We start from the raw sequence: 17,782 nt of genomic DNA, 5'->3' as shown, positions 1-17,782 counted from the left end.
TCTTGCCTGTACTATAGAACAGCTCCTCATAGCCACCCATGTCGTGGTATATGGGAGTCAAAAGGAAAATAACGACTCCAAACAATTTCACCTCCGCCATGACCATGTTTGTTTTGCGGCCTGAATAGAATCAAAGAAGAAAGTCGTAAAATTAGGACTACGGGCCGAGACAGAACCAGTTGATTGCATAGCGCCTCGAAAAGAACTTCCCATTTTTGGCTTCAGACTAGATATTCTCTGTCTGCAATGCTTTCCAAACATGAGGGCACATGAAAAGAAACGCCCCAAACTCCACCAAGGAGCCAACCCGTTCGTTACCTGCTGTCTACATCTACACCAGCCAGCAAACAAAGATACCACACTCTTTTCCGCCGTACATTGGTATCCCCTGACCACTTAGATAGCTAGCAATGGCCTCGTCTCCTTCGCGCAACCCAATGAATTCTTAGTCGCTCGCTTTTCTTGAAAAGAAAGGAAAGACTGCCCGCATAGATCACGCTCACTCCAGACCCTCGGGAGAGAACCATTCGGACCTCTTCCAACTGGTTGACCACCTTCTCCTCCAGCTGGCTCTCACAACCTCGCGCTTTCCCAGCATCACTCGGCTTCATCCCCTTCCACTCCGCCTCGCGGGGCCCCAGGGGTACTAGCCGTTCGCGAAGGAGCTTCCGGCTACCGAGCCAGAACTCGACATTTTCGAGCAGACCCGTGGAATCCCACTGCACCTCGGGCACGTCGCGGGCATTGTTGGCGCGGAGCGCCGACAGGATCCGGGTGATGAGCGCGAGCGAATGGATCTCGGAGGTCGAGAGCGATGTGATGAAGGAGCTACGGCCGTTCCTGGCTGCCTGCGTGCGCGAGGCACCTGGGGCCTCGAATCGTTCGACGCTGGACGCCATGAGACTAGGAAACTGACCCAGTACATACGCGACCTCAGGTGCGATGGTTTGGCCAAGGGCACTCAGTACATTCAGGAGTAGCGGCACGATGGCCTTGGCCCAGATGCTGTAGCAGCGCTGTGGACCAACAGTCTCGGCAAATGGTGACACGTTGGGTCGGGTCAGGTATGTGGCCAAATTGGCGGACGTGATGTGGTTGAGTAGTCCGTCGCACGCAAGTTGTTCGGCGACCACAGGAAGAGCCGAGAGCTCAAGAAGGAAGAGAAGGGACAGCTCGCCGTAGACAGGATCACCTTTCTCGGCGAGTTTATCGGACCATGAAAAGAGCGACACAGCCACGTGTACTGCATCATGGGAGGCCATGATGTTGACAATTTGTGTCTGACTTTGGTTGATACCAGGAATACAGAGGCAAGCTTGCATTATGGCAGTCAATATCGCAACGTCCTCCGGGAACACAGTCGCATCCGAATCGTGGATCAGTGACACGAGCGTCCGGAAACCCCTGGCCACGGTACGATCCAGTACACTCAAGACAGTCTGGGTTACGCTGGTGATTGCGCTGTCGGTAGCCTTCTTGTCTGCCGCCGTTTTCGATGTGGACTCGAGAGCCCGCACCTGGGCACGCAGCGTGACATAAAGTAACTTGAGCAGAGTGCGGTAAAGAGTCAAGTTCTCTGAGCTATATGGCTCCTCAACGCTGCTGACTGTAGCCCATAGCGACGTCAACAGCTGAGCAACATCACCTGCGGATGGCGTGTTGTTAACGACGCGCTGGACAAGCATGAGTGCCAGGTTCACTCTCGAGTCAGTAAGTCGCTCGAATATCTGCTCGTGGCCTTGATTCGCCTGATTGGCTTCGAGACACTGCTCGGCGACCTGTAGTGATTGTCTCTTGAGGTTTTCGTGCTGTGGTAAGCAGTTGCTTAGCTCCAGCAACAGGAATTCCCAAGCATGAAAAAGAGCCTGTAGACGGTATTAGCCACGAAGTTCATCCTTCAGGTGTAGATCGACTTACGATTTGAGCATCTACGAGAGACAAGTTAATGTTCGCTCGCTCCATTTCGCTCTTGTATCCATTGTTGCGAGGGCCCAATCCACCCAGCATCGAACTGCAGCATCTTGTCGGCGTAACTCAGCGCATAGTAATACTTGGTACCCAGTGATCTAGGCTCAAGAAGAGTACGCTTAAGATTGTCCAAGATACACACGGGATACTGTTTGCTGAAATTCCTCGAGAAGTTAGCATGGAGGGCACCGTTGTAACCCGAAACCAGAACCCCCTCGCGAAGAAAGTAGTCAAGGTCAGCGGCAAGTTCCTTCGCCAAGCTGTTCACCTGTCCCATCTGCCGCAGATGGAAAAGCTGCATTGCGAATGTCTCGGCAATGTAGGCAGCAAGTCTTGCTTCTTCACATGCCTGCATAGCGTTAACTTTTGCCGTTATATTTGAAGGCTGCAGGTTTCGCACGTAAGATCGCAGCGCTGTGAGGAAGTTGCCATGGTTCTGCAGGTTGAATATCGTCCAAGGCCAATAGTTTTGAGCCGAAGTAACAAAATCCAGAATACACAGAGCTTCCGAGCTGGAAATGGAAGAGATATGTGACAATCTCTCAAGGGCCCTCGTCAGAACCGAATCTGGCGATGATTTGGACATCTTGTCATGACCATTTCTGGCATCACGGGGTGTTTTGCCCGTGAGCAAGCAATTCGCCATCCATTGTTGTCTGTTTCTCACAATCGTAGAGAAGAACCGCCATATGACAGTCACTTCTTCGGTCTGATCAAAGGGCTTGTCAAGTGTAGACAAGAATTGTAAGAAGGATCGCGATAACTGAGGGCCTAGGTACCCAAGTAGCGAAGGCGGCTCCCCAGTTGCTTTTCCGGCACTGGCTACGAGAGCCTCCAGTAACACCACTGATGATCGTCTGTACTGGTCGTTCACGGCGCCGACCTTTGCAATGAAAGGCGTGGCCTTGAACAGCTGCTGCTCAATGGTAGTTGAAGACTGATCAACCGAGTTGGCTACCCTGACAAGTGTCGTGGCCAATTCGAGGACCGCGTTTGTCCGTTGTGTAAACGCCTTGGATGCGTTCGTAAAATGGTGGTTTCCGGCCACTGAATTGCAGCAACGAGTGTGGCCAAAAGAGGTTGGATTCTTAGGCTTCCTGCAGAGGGTGCCAGAAAGCTGTCGATAATATACTTGGCCGCCAATTGCAGGGGGGCTGTAAGTGTCTTCTTGCTGGTCATTTCATCTGTGCTGAATGTGTACAAGATGGTTTTGTTCATGATCGGTAGAAGGTCGCGGAGGAGGATCGATCGCTGTATTTCGTTCTGCAAACGCCATGTCGAGGAGCTCTCTAGAATATCTACAGCGGTCTGTGATATCGCAAGAGTGATTTGGGTGACTATCTTGTCGAACACACCAAGCCAAGGGTTCTCCGCTTGTTTCTGTCGGGTAGAGGTTTTGACGGTCGTTTTGCGTTGTACGGAGCTGCTCATGGCGGTTTCCACCAAAGATGAGAAGACTCGAACTGCCGACACAAGGAAATCGAATCGCTCTCTAGACATCTCAAGCGATCCTACCAGACGCGAAAGCTTCCCAGCCCTGGATTCGGTAGCCAGCAGTGTGCATCTGGACATATAAGACCACACGCGCCCAGGACACAGGGGCAAGGCCGCATCCAGAAACTGCAAGCAGGCATCCAAAACACTCAGAACAGAAGGGTCTGGCTCACCCTCAAGATGCACATCCAATGTTTCGCATACCACCGATACGATGTCCTTGTTGCGTGGAAGAGCTCGGCTCGCTTCTGCCAATACAGCCAAACCAGCTTCAGGATTGCCTGCGGTGCTTGACCCCTTTGCTACCTCTGTGAATTCAGATTTCACAAGTGTCGCAAGCATAGTGATGGCATAGGTCGTCTCTGAGATTTTTAGAGCACCAAGTTCTTGTTGGTACATGTTTGGGGTGATGTTAGCTTCGAGTCGCTTGCCAAGCAACGCCAGGATAGAATGTGCGTAGTCGATCTGAACAGTCCTGCCCTCATCAACAATGAAGCGGCCCAAGGATCCAGCCGGTATCACAAAGCTTTCTTCTTCCGCCGAGGTCAACCTCCTATTTGAACTTGCGATGAAGAGGGGAAGGTTCTCAACAAGGCAAATCGTATTAGAGTTGTCTTCCTCATGTGCTAATTGATAGGCGTTGAAATGGGCAGGAAGGTCGAAGGTAAGAGTTTCTCCTTTTTGCAAGATCTGGCCGACCCATTCGGAGACCTCCCCTGTCGTGCTCGGGGCACATGCGAGAATACGGCTCATACTGATAAAGGGGACGAACTCCAAAGGAAATCGATTGACTGCTTGCATGAAGTAGTTGTTTAGAAACGCAGGGTCCTGGAGAGAGCGGACAATAATGTTCTGTTCAGGCAATATCGTAGCAGGACGGCAAGCAGTCCAATAGTCGAATTCGCCACCTGAAAGTACTGCAAGCACTGCACCAACAGACTCGCCCCTATAGCCGATGTATGGAAAAGTTGAAGTCAAAAGGTCTAATAGCAGGATCCGCATCCGAGATCCAACAGGCGCTGCAAAAACGGCCTCTTCGGAGGTGCCGAGAAAGAAGGTCATGCTAGTTATGATTGCATAAACTAGGCCTCCGTCCGTGGCTGCAGCTGCCAGCATGTGGGCAGGTTGGATATCGCGGTCCAGCTGCGTATTAGCCAAAAAGTCATCGTATCCAGTCTTGTCAATAGTTGTGATGCTGCCAGCAGAGTTGCGTCTGCCAGCGCCTGGTATCATCTGGGTTCCCGAATCGTAGGTCTCAATGGCCTTCTGGTTCTGAAGCGCATCTCTCCGCTCCGCACGCTCCTGATAAGAAGCCCACATGCCGTGCAGAATTGGCACCCACGCAAAAGCAACGGGTATAGCTGGCGCAATGTTCCGTTCCGCGCCTGCGATCGCGACCTGGTGGACTAGCTCCAGAGCATCTGATGAGCCAATGTACTCAGTGTTGGGATCGATGTCTACATCTCCAGCGAAAGACTTGATGACCCGGGGGAGGTTGAATGTAGCCAATGAGATCAAGCACACGAGGCATTGTACCGGCGATTCAAGGTCGCCCAACCCTTGTGTCGATCCGATCAGTTCTAGGAATGACGTGTCTCCAAGAAATTTGAACCATTGTTGTAGCAGCTCGGCTGGGACAAGGACTTGGCTTGACAAATCCAGCAATTGGAAAGCAACAGTCATGGCGTGGATTGCTTCCGTGACGAAAGTCCTCATCCGTTCTATCTGCAAGTCGTCCCGGTGCAGAGCCTTATCCTCAGTAGCAGTAGTGATGTCTCCGCATGCTGCGATACTATCGCTCACCACGGTAAAGTAACGAGACACCAAGGCATGGTACGTCTTCGCAGGCGCGTCACTTTGCGGTGTGAGGGAGGTCAGCCCGTATGCTTCGAGAAATGAATCGCGAATTTTGGTAGTAGCCTCCGTGGCCGTTTGCAGAGACGGAAGCCTCTGCTGCAACATCAACGTGAAGATGTAGTCGGTAGACATGGCAAAGTGGCGGCGCTCGTTAAGGTAGGTGGAGAATATTCGCAGTCTTCTGGATTCGGGCCTCTCAAAGTCGGATTCTAGATCAGCAGCGTCGGGCAGCCCGGACAGGTTGAGACCAGGGATAACGGTCGAGGTTTGCGCATTCGTTGCGCCGGCGGCTTCCTGGAGGCTGACCGCATCTTGACTCGAGATTGCCCCGACGAGCTGACTCCGCGCTCGCGACTGGAACTCGACGACGACAACGCGGAGGGCCGCAAGGAGATTGATGCGAGCATTTTTGCTAAGCCAGAGGGAGTCTTCCCTGATCGTCTTCACATCGTACTTGTCGTTTGGTGTTGGGGTGACCTGTACGGCTGAGGTTCGGGTCTCGAACGCTTGTTTGTAAGAATCATTATCGCCGGCCTCGAATACTGTGTTGGGCTTCGTGAATAGGGATTTGATCTGGGGGTTTGTGAGGAATTCGACGACGGCTTTGCTACCCTGGCGATGGCCAGTGGTATCTGATAGAGCTGCAGCTAAGAGCCGCCATGATCTAACAGCAAATCAGGTCAGCATCGTACACAACACAGGTGAAGGGAGAGAACCATCTACCCACAGGACAACGGTTTCGCCTTTCAAGCAAGGCTCTAGATCTGGTAAATAAACCTTGTCGACGGCTTGGGGTGCCATCGCTGTAAACGACAGCAGGCACTGGTGGCAGCTTAGTGCATCGACTTGACGCGATACTAGCTGGCAAATCTAGGAATTCGGCAGCTTTACAGATTGGTCGCGTATGGACACGCTTTTCTTTGCGCGTTTTGTTACAAAATGGATTGATGATGGAGTTTTGGTGCAAGTGTCGCATCCAAGCTTCCTACCTGACGTATTAGGAATTGAGATAAGCTGCCAAAAAAGTTCAGCGCGGGAGTGAAGCTCTCTCAAAAGCTCCAAAGTCCAAGCTCCCAAACAAATCTAGCAGGAGCAGACTGGGAGGGAGACAAGCATGTAAACAATCCTTGTACCTGTCCAGAATCTGAATCAATAGCAGCCTTGCATTAGCGAGCAGGACTCTTCATCTACTGTCCAATCGTTGCGCGCATTAAAACAGGGATGTCTCGGGACTTGTACTGTACACTCCCTCAACCTTGGTGGGGGGCGATACCGCATTTTTGTCTCACAGCAAACACTCATTCATCCAGCCGGTCTGCGGCCGTCATTGGTGACATTAGAACTCTAGAACTTTACGGGTTAACTTACACGGATGACCCGACTCCGATTTCATCCCTTCTTCCGTCTGTGCTTACGCATTCCGCAATTGCCGGCTCGACTCACTTTCTTGCCTGGCCTTAATTAAAAAAAAATAGTTCTCCAGTTGATCTCCCCACATTGTCTGTCCTCTGAGCATCAGTCACCTAACAACACCATGGCGGCCTCCAAGCAGGAAGACATAATTGACCACTCCCCTCATCACCCCAAGCCTGCTGATCCAGTTGCTACGGCCTCGAACCTGATTCTCATTGACAACTATGACTCCTTCACTTGGAACATCTATCAGTACCTGTGCCTTGCGGGTGCCAAGTGCGACGTGATCAGGAACGACAAGATCACCGTCGAAGAGCTCATTGCCAAAAAGCCAACTCAGCTTGTCATCAGCCCTGGACCTGGCCACCCGCACACAGATTCTGGTATTAGCCGCGATGTCATTCGACATTTTGCAGGAAAGATTCCTATTTTTGGTGTCTGCATGGGCCAGTGAGTCGTTCTCGTCATCCCACTTCGTGCCAAGACAATTGCCTAATCCGGTAATCAGACAATGCATGCTCGACGTTTATGGTGGCGATGTCAAATTCGCCGGAGACATTCTGCATGGCAAAACATCACCCCTGAAGCATGATCGCAAGGGCGTATATGCCGGACTGGACCAGGACCTTCCTGTTACTCGATATCACTCCCTTGCTGGAACCCATGTCACCCTCCCCCGAATGTCTTGAGGTGACCTCGTGGATTCCCAAAGACGATGGCACTAAGGGTGTGATCATGGGTGTGCGCCACAAGGAGTTCACCATGGAGGGCGTTCAGTTCCATCCTGAGAGTATTCTGTCAGTCGATGGGCAGAAGATGTTCGAGAACTTCTTACGTCTGCAAGGTGGTACCTGGGCCGGAAACGAGCGCATGCAGAGCCAAACTCATGCGGCTGAATCTTCAGCATCCCAGGCCGCATCCGCTGCAGCTGCGCCCGCCGCCGTCCCTAAGAAGACCAGCATACTGCAAAAGATCTATGCTGATCGTCGAGAGAAAGTTGCGGCTCAGAAGCAGATCCCTTCACAGCGTTTTCAGGATCTTCAAGCTGCATACGACTTGAACGCCGCCCCTCCTCTGATATCGTTTGTGGATCGGTTGCGCCAAACTCCCTTCGACGTCTCTCTCATGGCCGAAATCAAGCGAGCCTCGCCATCCAAGGGTGTCTTTGCACTGGAAATCGATGCGCCTTCCCAGGCCAAGAAGTATGCCCTGGCTGGAGCAAGCGTGATATCTTGCCTGACCGAGCCTACCTGGTTCAGAGGTAGCATTGACGACCTACGAGCCGTCAGACAGGTCCTGAACAACATGCCTAATCGCCCGGCTATCCTGCGGAAGGAATTCATATTTGACGAGTACCAAATTCTCGAGGCCAGACTAGCTGGAGCAGACACTGTGCTTCTTATCGTGAAGATGCTCAGTGTCGAGGACCTCACACGTCTGTACAACTACTCTCTATCATTGGGAATGGAACCATTGGTCGAGGTTCAGAATGCCGAAGAAATGAAGGTGGGCATTGAATTGGGATCCAAGGTTATCGGTGTCAACAATCGCAACCTTGAATCTTTTGAGGTTGACCTCGGCACGACAGGTCGACTTCGCAGTTTGGTCCCGAAGGAAACGATCATCTGCGCTCTCAGCGGGATTAACACCTATGAAGATGTCGTGGCTAATCACAAGGACGGAGTGAATGCCGTTCTCGTAGGCGAGGCTATCATGCGAGCGCCAGATGCGTCCACCTTCATTCAAGAACTGTGTGCTGGTAAGGTGACGGCCAAGAGTCCTGAAACGGATCGCCTCCTAGTCAAGATATGCGGCACTCGGACACCCGAGGCCGCTCTTACTGCTGCTCAGGCAGGTGCCGATCTAATTGGCATGATCATGGTGCCGGGACGGAAGCGAACAGTCACAGACGAAGCAGCGATGGCTATATCGAAGGCAATCCACGACTTCTCGCGTCCGGCCTCGAACGCAAAGAGTGGATTACCCGAGAACATTGCCAGTGATTTCTTCGCCGCAGGAGTATCGAAGATCACTGCTTACGGGAGAACACGGCCGCTATTGGTGGGAGTATTCATGAACCAGCCCCTAGATCAGGTTCTGGAGTTGCAGCGCCGGTATAACCTCGACATCGTTCAGTTGCATGGGAATGAACCCCTCGAGTGGGCCACAGCTATTCCCGTCCCGGTCATTAAGAAATACACACCAGAGGCACCTGGTATTGGCACAAGAGGCTACCATGTCCTTCCACTGCTCGATTCTGGATCCGGTTCGGGGCAGCTGCTTGATGCGGTAGGCACTAAAGCAACTCTGGCCAAAGATCAGGAATTGCGTTTGCTACTTGCAGGAGGTTTGGACCCGGACAATGTCACTGAAGTCGTCAAGGCCGTCGGTGCAGACGGTGGTCGTGTCATTGGCGTTGACGTAAGCAGTGGAGTGGAAGTCGACGGGCGACAAGACCTTGACCGGATACGACAGTTCGTGCAGGCTGCTAAGGTTATTTGTTAGAGTGCCTCTGTATCCCTGTCGCGCGATTCTTGCAGTTACTGATTATGAGATCGCATAGCTATTGAGATGGGCTCTAGTATTGACTTGTATGGACTGGAAGAATTGATGCAGTTAATGGTAAAACGTGTTCACCAAGCAATTGTCTAACCTGCGGCTATGCGACAAAGGCATTGCAAATGGTATTCTTTGAGGACTTGTAAAAGTGGGCGAGTAACTACCCGGACAGCCGTTGAAATCGACCATGGCCTTTGTTCTTATATGCTAGGAATGTAGAAATATATGCAGCGTACAGCCGCATCGAGCTCTAGAAAAGAAGTCGCATCCAGACAAAGGATCAATTGGCTGAATCCTGCTGTATGCTGGGGAAGCAACAGCGTTGCTCAGTGCAGAGAACCGAATCGATCAAGTTGTTGCCGGGAAGGTTGTGGGAAAATACTATGTTAGGTGAAGGCGTCGTGATCTCGGTGCCTCTTGCCTAAGGGTTTATATATGGTCCACGCATAGACTCTCGCAAGGCCTTTATATCCACAGCTTGCCTGAATACTGGCTGTCCCTCGTCCTTCAACTGTTCTGCCCTCCTCGAGTCTGGCAATGCGCGACTTGATCTCTCCCACCACCCATAATCCTGCGCGCCTTTACCCTTCGTGATGGTTGCAGCTAGGCGAAAGAAAAACTCCAGGCCATCTAGGGATGATGTCGCGTCAAGGGAGCCCAACATCCTACAAATGTGCACTCTGAAGTTTGGGTATCCGGGTACACCACCGTCGGAGATCAAGCGGCCCCAGTTGAAACGGAAGGCGCAGGCACGCGGCGGCGGAGATCCTTTCTTCGATGAACAAGAAGGGGGGTCGCCGAAATGCAGAAAGCTCGAGAGTTTCCCCATCGGTCCTCCCAAGGACTCCCTATATTTTCCGATATCGTGGGGGACCAGCTCCTGCCAAACGGCACCAAAGGACCGCCGATTCCTCGCCTACCGCTGCGAAGACCAATATACAACCTGCGAGAAAGTCGAAGCGGCTCATCACCGCAGATGAGTCGACCACAATCGGACGACTCGAATTATTTTGCTTGGCAAGAGGACTATGCCCAGACCAGCACCTCCCTAGCGACTCCCAAGAACAAGAAGCACATTATCCCTAAGAAACCCGCAGAGCGCTGCTTCGCAGCTCATATTCGGAAAGGGTGTCGCAGACGTTGGCGTCTGGCTAGGCAAGAGCAGTACTAGCCCTGCCCATGATCTGGCCCGGCAGTTCTCGGGTGATGGTCTACTCGACGGGATATTGGGGACTCAGACGATATCAACGAAACCCGCGGCGTTCCGTCACCAATGGTCATCGCGGCAACGATCTCCGGGCTCGCCTCCCAGAACACCGGTCAATGGCGAAATCCCACGGACACCGATTAGAGGCACACTGTACGATGGCACAGCAAGGAATGACACTATTGAGGGTTAGTACATGTATTTTCCTTGGTCGTAGAGCCATTTTTAACAAGAACATCAGTCATGACTTGGAACTGCGACATCAAAGAACCTACATTGCCTGCCCGCCAGCTTCGATCACCGAAACGGGCTCGAGAAGAGCCAGAGGAACCTTGTAAATCACCGTGTACGCCTACGAGAGCACCGAGAAAGCGAATTAAGAAAACGCCGACTCCGCCTCCTATTCCGACAGTCGTGACCCGCAGCATGAGACGCAAAATGGAAGCCCGCGGAGTTTATTTGAGTCTCACGGCACTACCATGATATACTTGCGGGAACCAGCATTATGCAATTACGTGGATAGAAAGAGGCGAGAGAATGTGTGGCCTGCACCGGCCAGCCAGTCTTCGTCTGTTTGGATTTGTACTATTCCTTACCGACTGGAGTTTACCCTTCATATGAAGCGATTGGGTTACCTACTGTTAGCCTGCCACCTTACTGCAGACTACTTACTTATGTATTACACTCTCCTGATACATTAGCAATGTATTGAATTTACTCAAGTCTTAGCTTTGGTGACACGCACACGTCATCTAGTAGTAGATCGTTGGCGCAGCTTCAAGTTGGTGTGCTACGTATGATGGAGCTCACGACCTCCCTTTTGCCCTCAACAGCGTGGTACGTCCACATGGTAATGTCGCAGTTCTCTGCTTATACCCCTTATTCGACCCCAAGAGGGCCAAGAGGGGTTGTCTTCACACGCGCCTGCGATAATACCAATGAGGAGGAGGGTGCCAGAAGGAGAGACAAATGCCACCCGTCTGCAGCGCAGATTACCAATAGCCATTCATTTTTCGCTTAACTGATCCCTTGTAGCGAACCAATTTGCCCGCCTCACTTCTTGATCTAGCAACTACGCGCCGTGAATGTGCAGCACCCGGGACCCGGTTGGTGCAATAGAAGGACGTTGGGCATGAAATGGTGGAATTTTGGGTACTGAAGGCCCCCGTGGGGTCCCCGGGTAATGTGACTTGTTTCCATTCATTCTTCCCTCGAGCAACTTCCCCAACCCAAGAACAACATTTGCTTCAGAACCTCCTCGGAGTACTATTTTACTCAAATTCTTCTTTGACGCATCAACATATCTCATACATATTTTATTGGCAGCCGAGCATATCTCTCAAATATAAGCAGATATGCAGGTAAGATACACAAATGAGTGGCCCAGTATCCTATACTAACATTTCCAAAATACGAGAAGCCGCCGTCAATAACAACGCATAACCCAGCTTCCGAAAACATGAACACATCCAGTTCATTAAATATCATGGTATCATAAGGAACCACATGCCTTCGCCCGATACGCGCCCAGAAATTACGTACAAAAGAAATAAAATAACGGCAAAGAAAAAAGAAAGACAGTTTTCTCTCTCTCGAGACCTCAATCCAATTCCAGTCGGGAAAGAAGAAGATTCGTTTTTTTTCTTCCTGGTAACGATTTCTTATCGGTAAGTATTGTTCCTGAAGCGCGAATCAAGCGCGGCTCAAGCCGCGGCTCGAAGGGGTTCCCTTGCCGCAGCACCTCATCGCGATCCTGCGAGTAATCGCTCGTTCTGTGCCCATGATGCCCATACGGTGGGTCATAGACGTCCACGACGATACGGTGAGTGCCTTCATGGTGGGTGTCTTGGTATGGATCATGGTGCCTATACCCATCGGTCCTGCGGCGGGTATCGTAGGCGTTGCCGGCTCTATGAGTGCCGGTCCGAGGTGGGGAAAGGAGAGGGGAACGTGGACGGTGGGGGCGAGAGTGGTGATATTCGGCGCCTCCTCCTCTGTGAGCACTATAGTGATGGAAGTCTGCTCGACGATAGTCAGGCTTGTAATCATGGGGCTGCTCTTCGTCCGTGGATGAACAAGAATCAGATGAATCCGAGTCAACAGGGTAAGGGGGACGGCGTCGCACACGAACCATCTCGCGGCGTTTCTCGCGGCGCAGCTCAGGTCGCTCGATGTTGGGCACAAAATGCCTGACACCCGCTCTGGTTCGTGACGAAGGTCGAGGGGAACGACTATTCGACGACATTTCGTCGAGGGCTCGATTCTTCTTCTTTTCGTCCGCGCGTCCAGCAAGGTAGGCCTCGTCCTTCATCTTCTCGAACTTCTCGGCTCTAATTGTCGGGCTCTGCTGCTGCATATAAATAGGGGCTACTGGTGGAGGTGGTGGTGGTGGTGGTGGTGGTGGTGATGGCAGTCGCGTCTCAAAAGTGTGGCGAGGCGAGGAAAAGGGGTCACTATCCAAACCGAACAGGTGTCCCGGCCTCGGTTGCATCCTGACGGGACGGTGAGGGATACCAAAAGCGCTCGGGTTTTCGTGATAGGGATGTCGGGTGGCGGCTCCGGCTTGCCTCTCTCCTCCGACTTCGCGACCGACTAGCTCTCCGGCCCTTCGCTTTATACTTATTGTCACGGCTCTTTCCACGAATATTGCCACGAGCCTTGCTGCGGCTATGGCCGCGGTTATGACTGCGACCACGTTTGTCGCGTCTCCCGAAACGAGATGACGAGTCGGTAATGGAAGAGGTCTGAGTCGGACCTGTCGAAGTAGACTCCTCTTCCGACAAAGCCAAACCTGAATCCGAGTCCGAGTCGTCTAGCGACGAGCGACCATCACTACTACCTGATTCGCTTTCGACAATAACTTGCACTTTGTCTTTGCCCCTACCAGCTTTAGTAGCCATGGCTGGAGGTTGCGGTTGCATCACCCCGTTAGGGCGTCCAGGAGGCGGTCCAGGAGGTCTCTGTCCTTGAGGTTGCCCCTGAGGAGGGGACGCATGGGGATACCTTGAGCGGGAACCCCTGCTCGCGGGTCTTGTTGTTGATGGGACGTAGGTGTGTGCATCGGCATTCGCGCTCTCTCTCGGTTTTGCAAAAGAACGAAGGCATTGACACCCGGGCGCGGTGCCCGCTTGAAAATGGCGGTAAGACTCTTTCAACAGCCGTCTTACTTGGCGGGTATGGCGCATGCGACGCATACTTAGGCTTGCTTGAGGACGGAACCTTTCTTGTTTTGCTTTTATGCCTGCTTCTGCTCTTGTCTTTTTCTTTTTTTCTTATTATGTTTCTTGCCTTCGTCGTTATATTGCCATCCCACTGGTGGATGTCCTGTATGGGACCTGGCAGCGGCCGGGGCTACCTCTCGGAGGTCCTGATCGAATTGCGCAAGTGTCCATTGATAATTGGCTCTGTCGTATTCTTCTTCTGTGAGATCGATGATGGTGTCATCTATGTGTTGTAGTAAAGCCGGGCTCAGGTACTTCTTTTTCCCCCAGAGGAAATAGTCTCCTTGTTTAGTCGGAGGACTTCCTTAAACACCTCTATCTGAGATTGACTGGTGTCTCTATTCCGGTGAACCTTATACCAGCGAGATCTAGTAGAATATTCTTCGTCGAGGTCCAATTGTTCGCTGTTGTTGTCGTTGAACTTCTCGAAGCGGAAGACTACGAATTCCGTGCATTTTAACGCCGCCTGTGAGGGAGTCAAGACACGCTCACTGGCATCTAACACTTCCGCCGCCGGCCTTTTGAAGCGAAGCTCAAGCGGGAAGGAATCCGGCGGGCGCTGTGGGGACTGTTGAGGAAAACCTGGGCGTTGTCCCGCATGTCCCGCATGTCCAGGAGGCGGTCCACGATGCTGCGAATTAAACTGAGGGAAGGGTTCTCCCGCCATGTCTTCTCATGAGTAAGGGGCGGGGAATATCAAGTCCTTGAGGCAATATGTAAACTGCAACTGCCTCTTCTGAGAGCTATCAGGCAGCAAGTTCAGGGATGGGGTATGTGTGATCATCGATGATGCTGTCAGTCGACCTAGTCATGAGAAACTGACTGATAAGGCTGAAATTATTTCCTGCGCCCCGGAGGATGATGGCCAGTGAAGGTGCGTTGGATATTCATGGGCGAGGGTGAGGGTGAGGGGTGGGTTGTCCCAGCTGATATAACAACACCAATGTCGGGCGGGGAGGGGGAAACAAGAAATCAGACAAGGATATGTGTTGGCCAAAAGAAGCAAGCCACGGTCATCATGGGTGGGATTCCTGAGACGGCATCCATGAGCTCAGTGGGTGGTGGTACGACAGATACGCAACATCTCTCAGGCGATCTTCGCCCGCCCATATAAGCTCAAGTATCAGTCCCCCTTATGCAGCCGCTTATCTCGCACCTCACCTTGGTCAATCCAGGATGCCGCCGGGGCAAATACGATCTTCTCATTGATCTGATGTTTCATGCAGATAGCAGGGCGCAGGATCGATGAGCTTGACGCGCAGCGTTACGCTTATCCCAAAGCCCTCCGCTGCCAATCCCGTTGACCCGTGTACTGGTATGTATATATCTCTTTCTTTTTCTCTCTCTTCACAGGGGACCCTAGGAGATGCTGCAAGCTCTTGGATGGCAGCAGGCAGGCTCCTGGCTCTGTCGCTGACTGTACTTTAGCGAGCAGGCGAGGATGGAATGCGATAAGAAGCTTGCCGCGCAAACAGATATGCAGCTACAATCAAGCACGCATGGGGAGAGCTCTAGGTGCACAAACAACCACCAGCGGCTCGTTGACTGTTTGAGCCGCGAACGGAACGAGGCAACCAGGGCTAGAGATAGAAGATGGTTGCCTGGAATGAGTGAGGTGTGGTTTTGTGGACATCATCATCCAGTCGATGCCCGAGCATCAAAGCTGGCTCACCTTTCTGGGGCGGAGTATAGCCTGCAGCAGCCAGCTCACTGCAGGTAGGTCAGTAAGTAAGTACTTAAGTAGGTGTTGGACGTTCCGACCAGCACTCCCTGTCATCCATTCCTCGGAAGAAAGAAAGCGGGGCAGACATATATACTGTTCATACATACGTACGTACATACATTCTCTCTTGCTTTTCTCTTGTCACTGATCAGGCTACGACTGTAGAGATATCACCTTTGGCACATTTCGTCGGTGCCGCTTCCAGTAATGTCGCTGACGTCCACTGTTGCGTCTTACGAGCTGCGCAAGTGGCATATCGCTGCTCTCTTCTCTTCTCCCCGTGAGTCTGGACGAGTCACCGGTGTGTGCCCTTGCGTTTCCGGGTGCTGTTTTATTCTGATCCGTCTGGGGCTGCAACTTACATAGATGGGTAAAGCAACCAACCCTCTGACGCGTGCATGTTGCTATTCCGTATACCGGCCCTTACTAGCCGGGCGACGCAGTTCGATGCGACGCCCGATTTACCTGCATATTTCATTTGGACATCGTTCGGCAATCGTCAGCACACCCTTTCGAGCCAGCGCATCGTCTTCGGTCTGCATGGTTGTCAATTTGAGGCTCCGCGTGGAGAGATCAGCACATGTACATACATACACGTACATTCGCCGCTGCGTGTTGAAGAACTGGGCAATTGACAAGTTCGGGCTAGGCATCACCGAAAGTCCAATTGCTAGCCCAATGACTTCTCCACAAGTGCCCGTATTACCGAGTTCTTATTTTGATTTTGATTTTATTGTTTTCTTGCGGATTCGGGGAATTCCTTCTGTCCCCCTTTCCAGGATATCTCGGAACCAAACCCGGCGCAATGATTGCCCCGTGTCAAACCGCCGAACCCAAGCAAGGTCTCATTGACAAATAAGGCCTTGGGTCTTCCATGTGACCAAATCCTATGCGGCCACGCTACCACGCTACCGCCGGTGAACACGCCAACAATCATCAGAGCACACAGAGTAGCGACGGGATCCCCAGAGTCCCAGACCCCTGTTGGAGAATGGGCCCATTCCGTTCGGCCCCTGGATACATCTGATGAACAACTGTTCCTGGGCGGAGTCCATGCACGCCATTGTACTTGCCGCAGATGGATGTCCTCTAGGAACGAGCCGCCAGATGTAAGGTTATTTGCAGGACCCGCCTGCTTGGACCAAACCTTGGCCCTTCTCCTCTCCATTCTCCCTCCCTGCTGAAGATTACGGCGAACCCGTAGATAATGTGCTTCTTGAGCTGCCGTCTCCGTCGCCTCCACTGGCGATACCCAATCAAGCGTCGGCGCCAAATGCTAGGCTGACCAGCAGGCAACCTTTGAACCGCACGTAGCACAGATCCAGCCCTATGTCTCAGCCTTCCCCGAGCCAGATCAGAAACTGCTTGGATGGACCCTGTCTCTCAGCTGTGTTGATGCCCAACGGTCAGTGAAACGTCTACCTTGTAATATAGGTAGCTGTCGTCATGCGAGATACGTTGCGATATTACGATGCGATCTGATCTCTGTTCATCATATTAGCTACACCCAGCCCTTCGTGACTTGATACAGCACGCGTATCTTTGAGATACCTGACGGAAATGGACAAGAACGCCTGTTAACAGTCAGCTACCATGCCGCCAGATCTAAAGGATTGAACCATGGAAGCCCGAAACCCTATAGGGAGCACCTCACGTTGTAGTTGGTCAAGTAGTTCCAGTTCTCGAAATGATACCAGTACAGGCATCTGTTCACGCCATAACGGGACTGGACATCTGTGACGTGAGCACTGAATCATAGTCGTAAACCCCCATGGACTGAGCAGACTTTCGATCGGACGTATATATGGCTGATCTATTGTCTGCTTTCCGGAAGTACGCCCAGAGCTTCGCCCGCATCAGCTATGATTGGCTAGTCAAACTAGAGTACTTGGAGCGAGCAATTATTCATCCTCACGCCTAGAACACTCCCACACGTCCAAGAGACGTCATGTTATGGCCTCAATTGCCAGCGGTAGGGGGAAACATCTCCAAGATGCACAAGTGATTCTTGCCGACCCCCCAAAAAACCCTGTCATCAGCTCTGGCCAGTTGAACCCTATCCTACGATCCTTCTGTTACTCCATCGGTTCGAATCTTCCACTGTACCGTCACTTGAAGCCATCACAAGAGCAGACAACCTGCCTCGCCAATGACACCGGTCCTTTTCCGCTGCTTCCTATACGATGGCGACAACAACAGGCACAACACCACCCGGTATACCAATGGAGGAGCGTAAGCGGGACCGGAAGTCCCAAGACCGTTTCGATGAAGAAGCCGAGCCAGAAGTGCCCGCCGCCTGCCGACGAACGGAACGGGAAGTAAGCCGCAGGTCATGTCGCC

General features: G+C 52.2%; 5 protein-coding genes across 5 annotated transcripts; 2 read left to right on the top strand and 3 right to left on the bottom strand.

The window, feature by feature from the left end:
• Positions 1 to 404: 404 nt before the first annotated feature.
• On the bottom strand, positions 405 to 6,120 carry PG994_008995 (uncharacterized protein; the record flags this gene model as incomplete). The annotated part of the gene is made up of 5 exons (XM_066860404.1): positions 405 to 1,865; positions 1,918 to 2,011; positions 2,052 to 2,980; positions 3,031 to 5,983; positions 6,047 to 6,120. 5 exons carry the CDS (start codon positions 6,118 to 6,120, stop codon positions 405 to 407), a joined length of 5,511 nt encoding a protein of 1,836 aa, XP_066713993.1.
• A 733-nt stretch (positions 6,121 to 6,853) lies between these two features.
• On the top strand, positions 6,854 to 9,237 carry PG994_008994 (uncharacterized protein; the record flags this gene model as incomplete). The annotated part of the gene is made up of 3 exons (XM_066860403.1): positions 6,854 to 7,182; positions 7,241 to 7,397; positions 7,423 to 9,237. 3 exons carry the CDS (start codon positions 6,854 to 6,856, stop codon positions 9,235 to 9,237), a joined length of 2,301 nt encoding a protein of 766 aa, XP_066713992.1.
• An 856-nt stretch (positions 9,238 to 10,093) lies between these two features.
• PG994_008993 (uncharacterized protein) lies at positions 10,094 to 10,462 on the top strand (the record flags this gene model as incomplete). Its single annotated transcript, XM_066860402.1, has 1 exon — positions 10,094 to 10,462. One exon carries the CDS (start codon positions 10,094 to 10,096, stop codon positions 10,460 to 10,462), a length of 369 nt encoding a protein of 122 aa, XP_066713991.1.
• Positions 10,463 to 12,190: 1,728 nt separating this feature from the next.
• Positions 12,191 to 13,398, bottom strand: PG994_008992 (uncharacterized protein; the record flags this gene model as incomplete). The annotated part of the gene is made up of 3 exons (XM_066860401.1): positions 12,191 to 12,517; positions 12,630 to 12,951; positions 13,013 to 13,398. The coding sequence occupies 3 exons, from the start codon at positions 13,396 to 13,398 to the stop codon at positions 12,191 to 12,193; spliced, it is 1,035 nt and encodes a 344-aa protein (XP_066713990.1).
• Positions 13,399 to 15,299: 1,901 nt separating this feature from the next.
• On the bottom strand, positions 15,300 to 15,984 carry PG994_008991 (uncharacterized protein; the record flags this gene model as incomplete). The annotated part of the gene is made up of 2 exons (XM_066860400.1): positions 15,300 to 15,429; positions 15,908 to 15,984. The coding sequence occupies 2 exons, from the start codon at positions 15,982 to 15,984 to the stop codon at positions 15,300 to 15,302; spliced, it is 207 nt and encodes a 68-aa protein (XP_066713989.1).
• Between the last annotated feature and the right edge of the window lie 1,798 nt (positions 15,985 to 17,782).

Source organism: Apiospora phragmitis, assembly GCF_038363925.1.
Source record: "Apiospora phragmitis strain CBS 135458 chromosome Unknown utg000008l:1.0-3514335.0:1.0-3519231.0, whole genome shotgun sequence".
Taxonomy (NCBI): Eukaryota; Fungi; Ascomycota; class Sordariomycetes; order Amphisphaeriales; family Apiosporaceae; genus Apiospora; species Apiospora phragmitis.
This window is presented reverse-complemented; position numbering and strand designations above follow the sequence as displayed.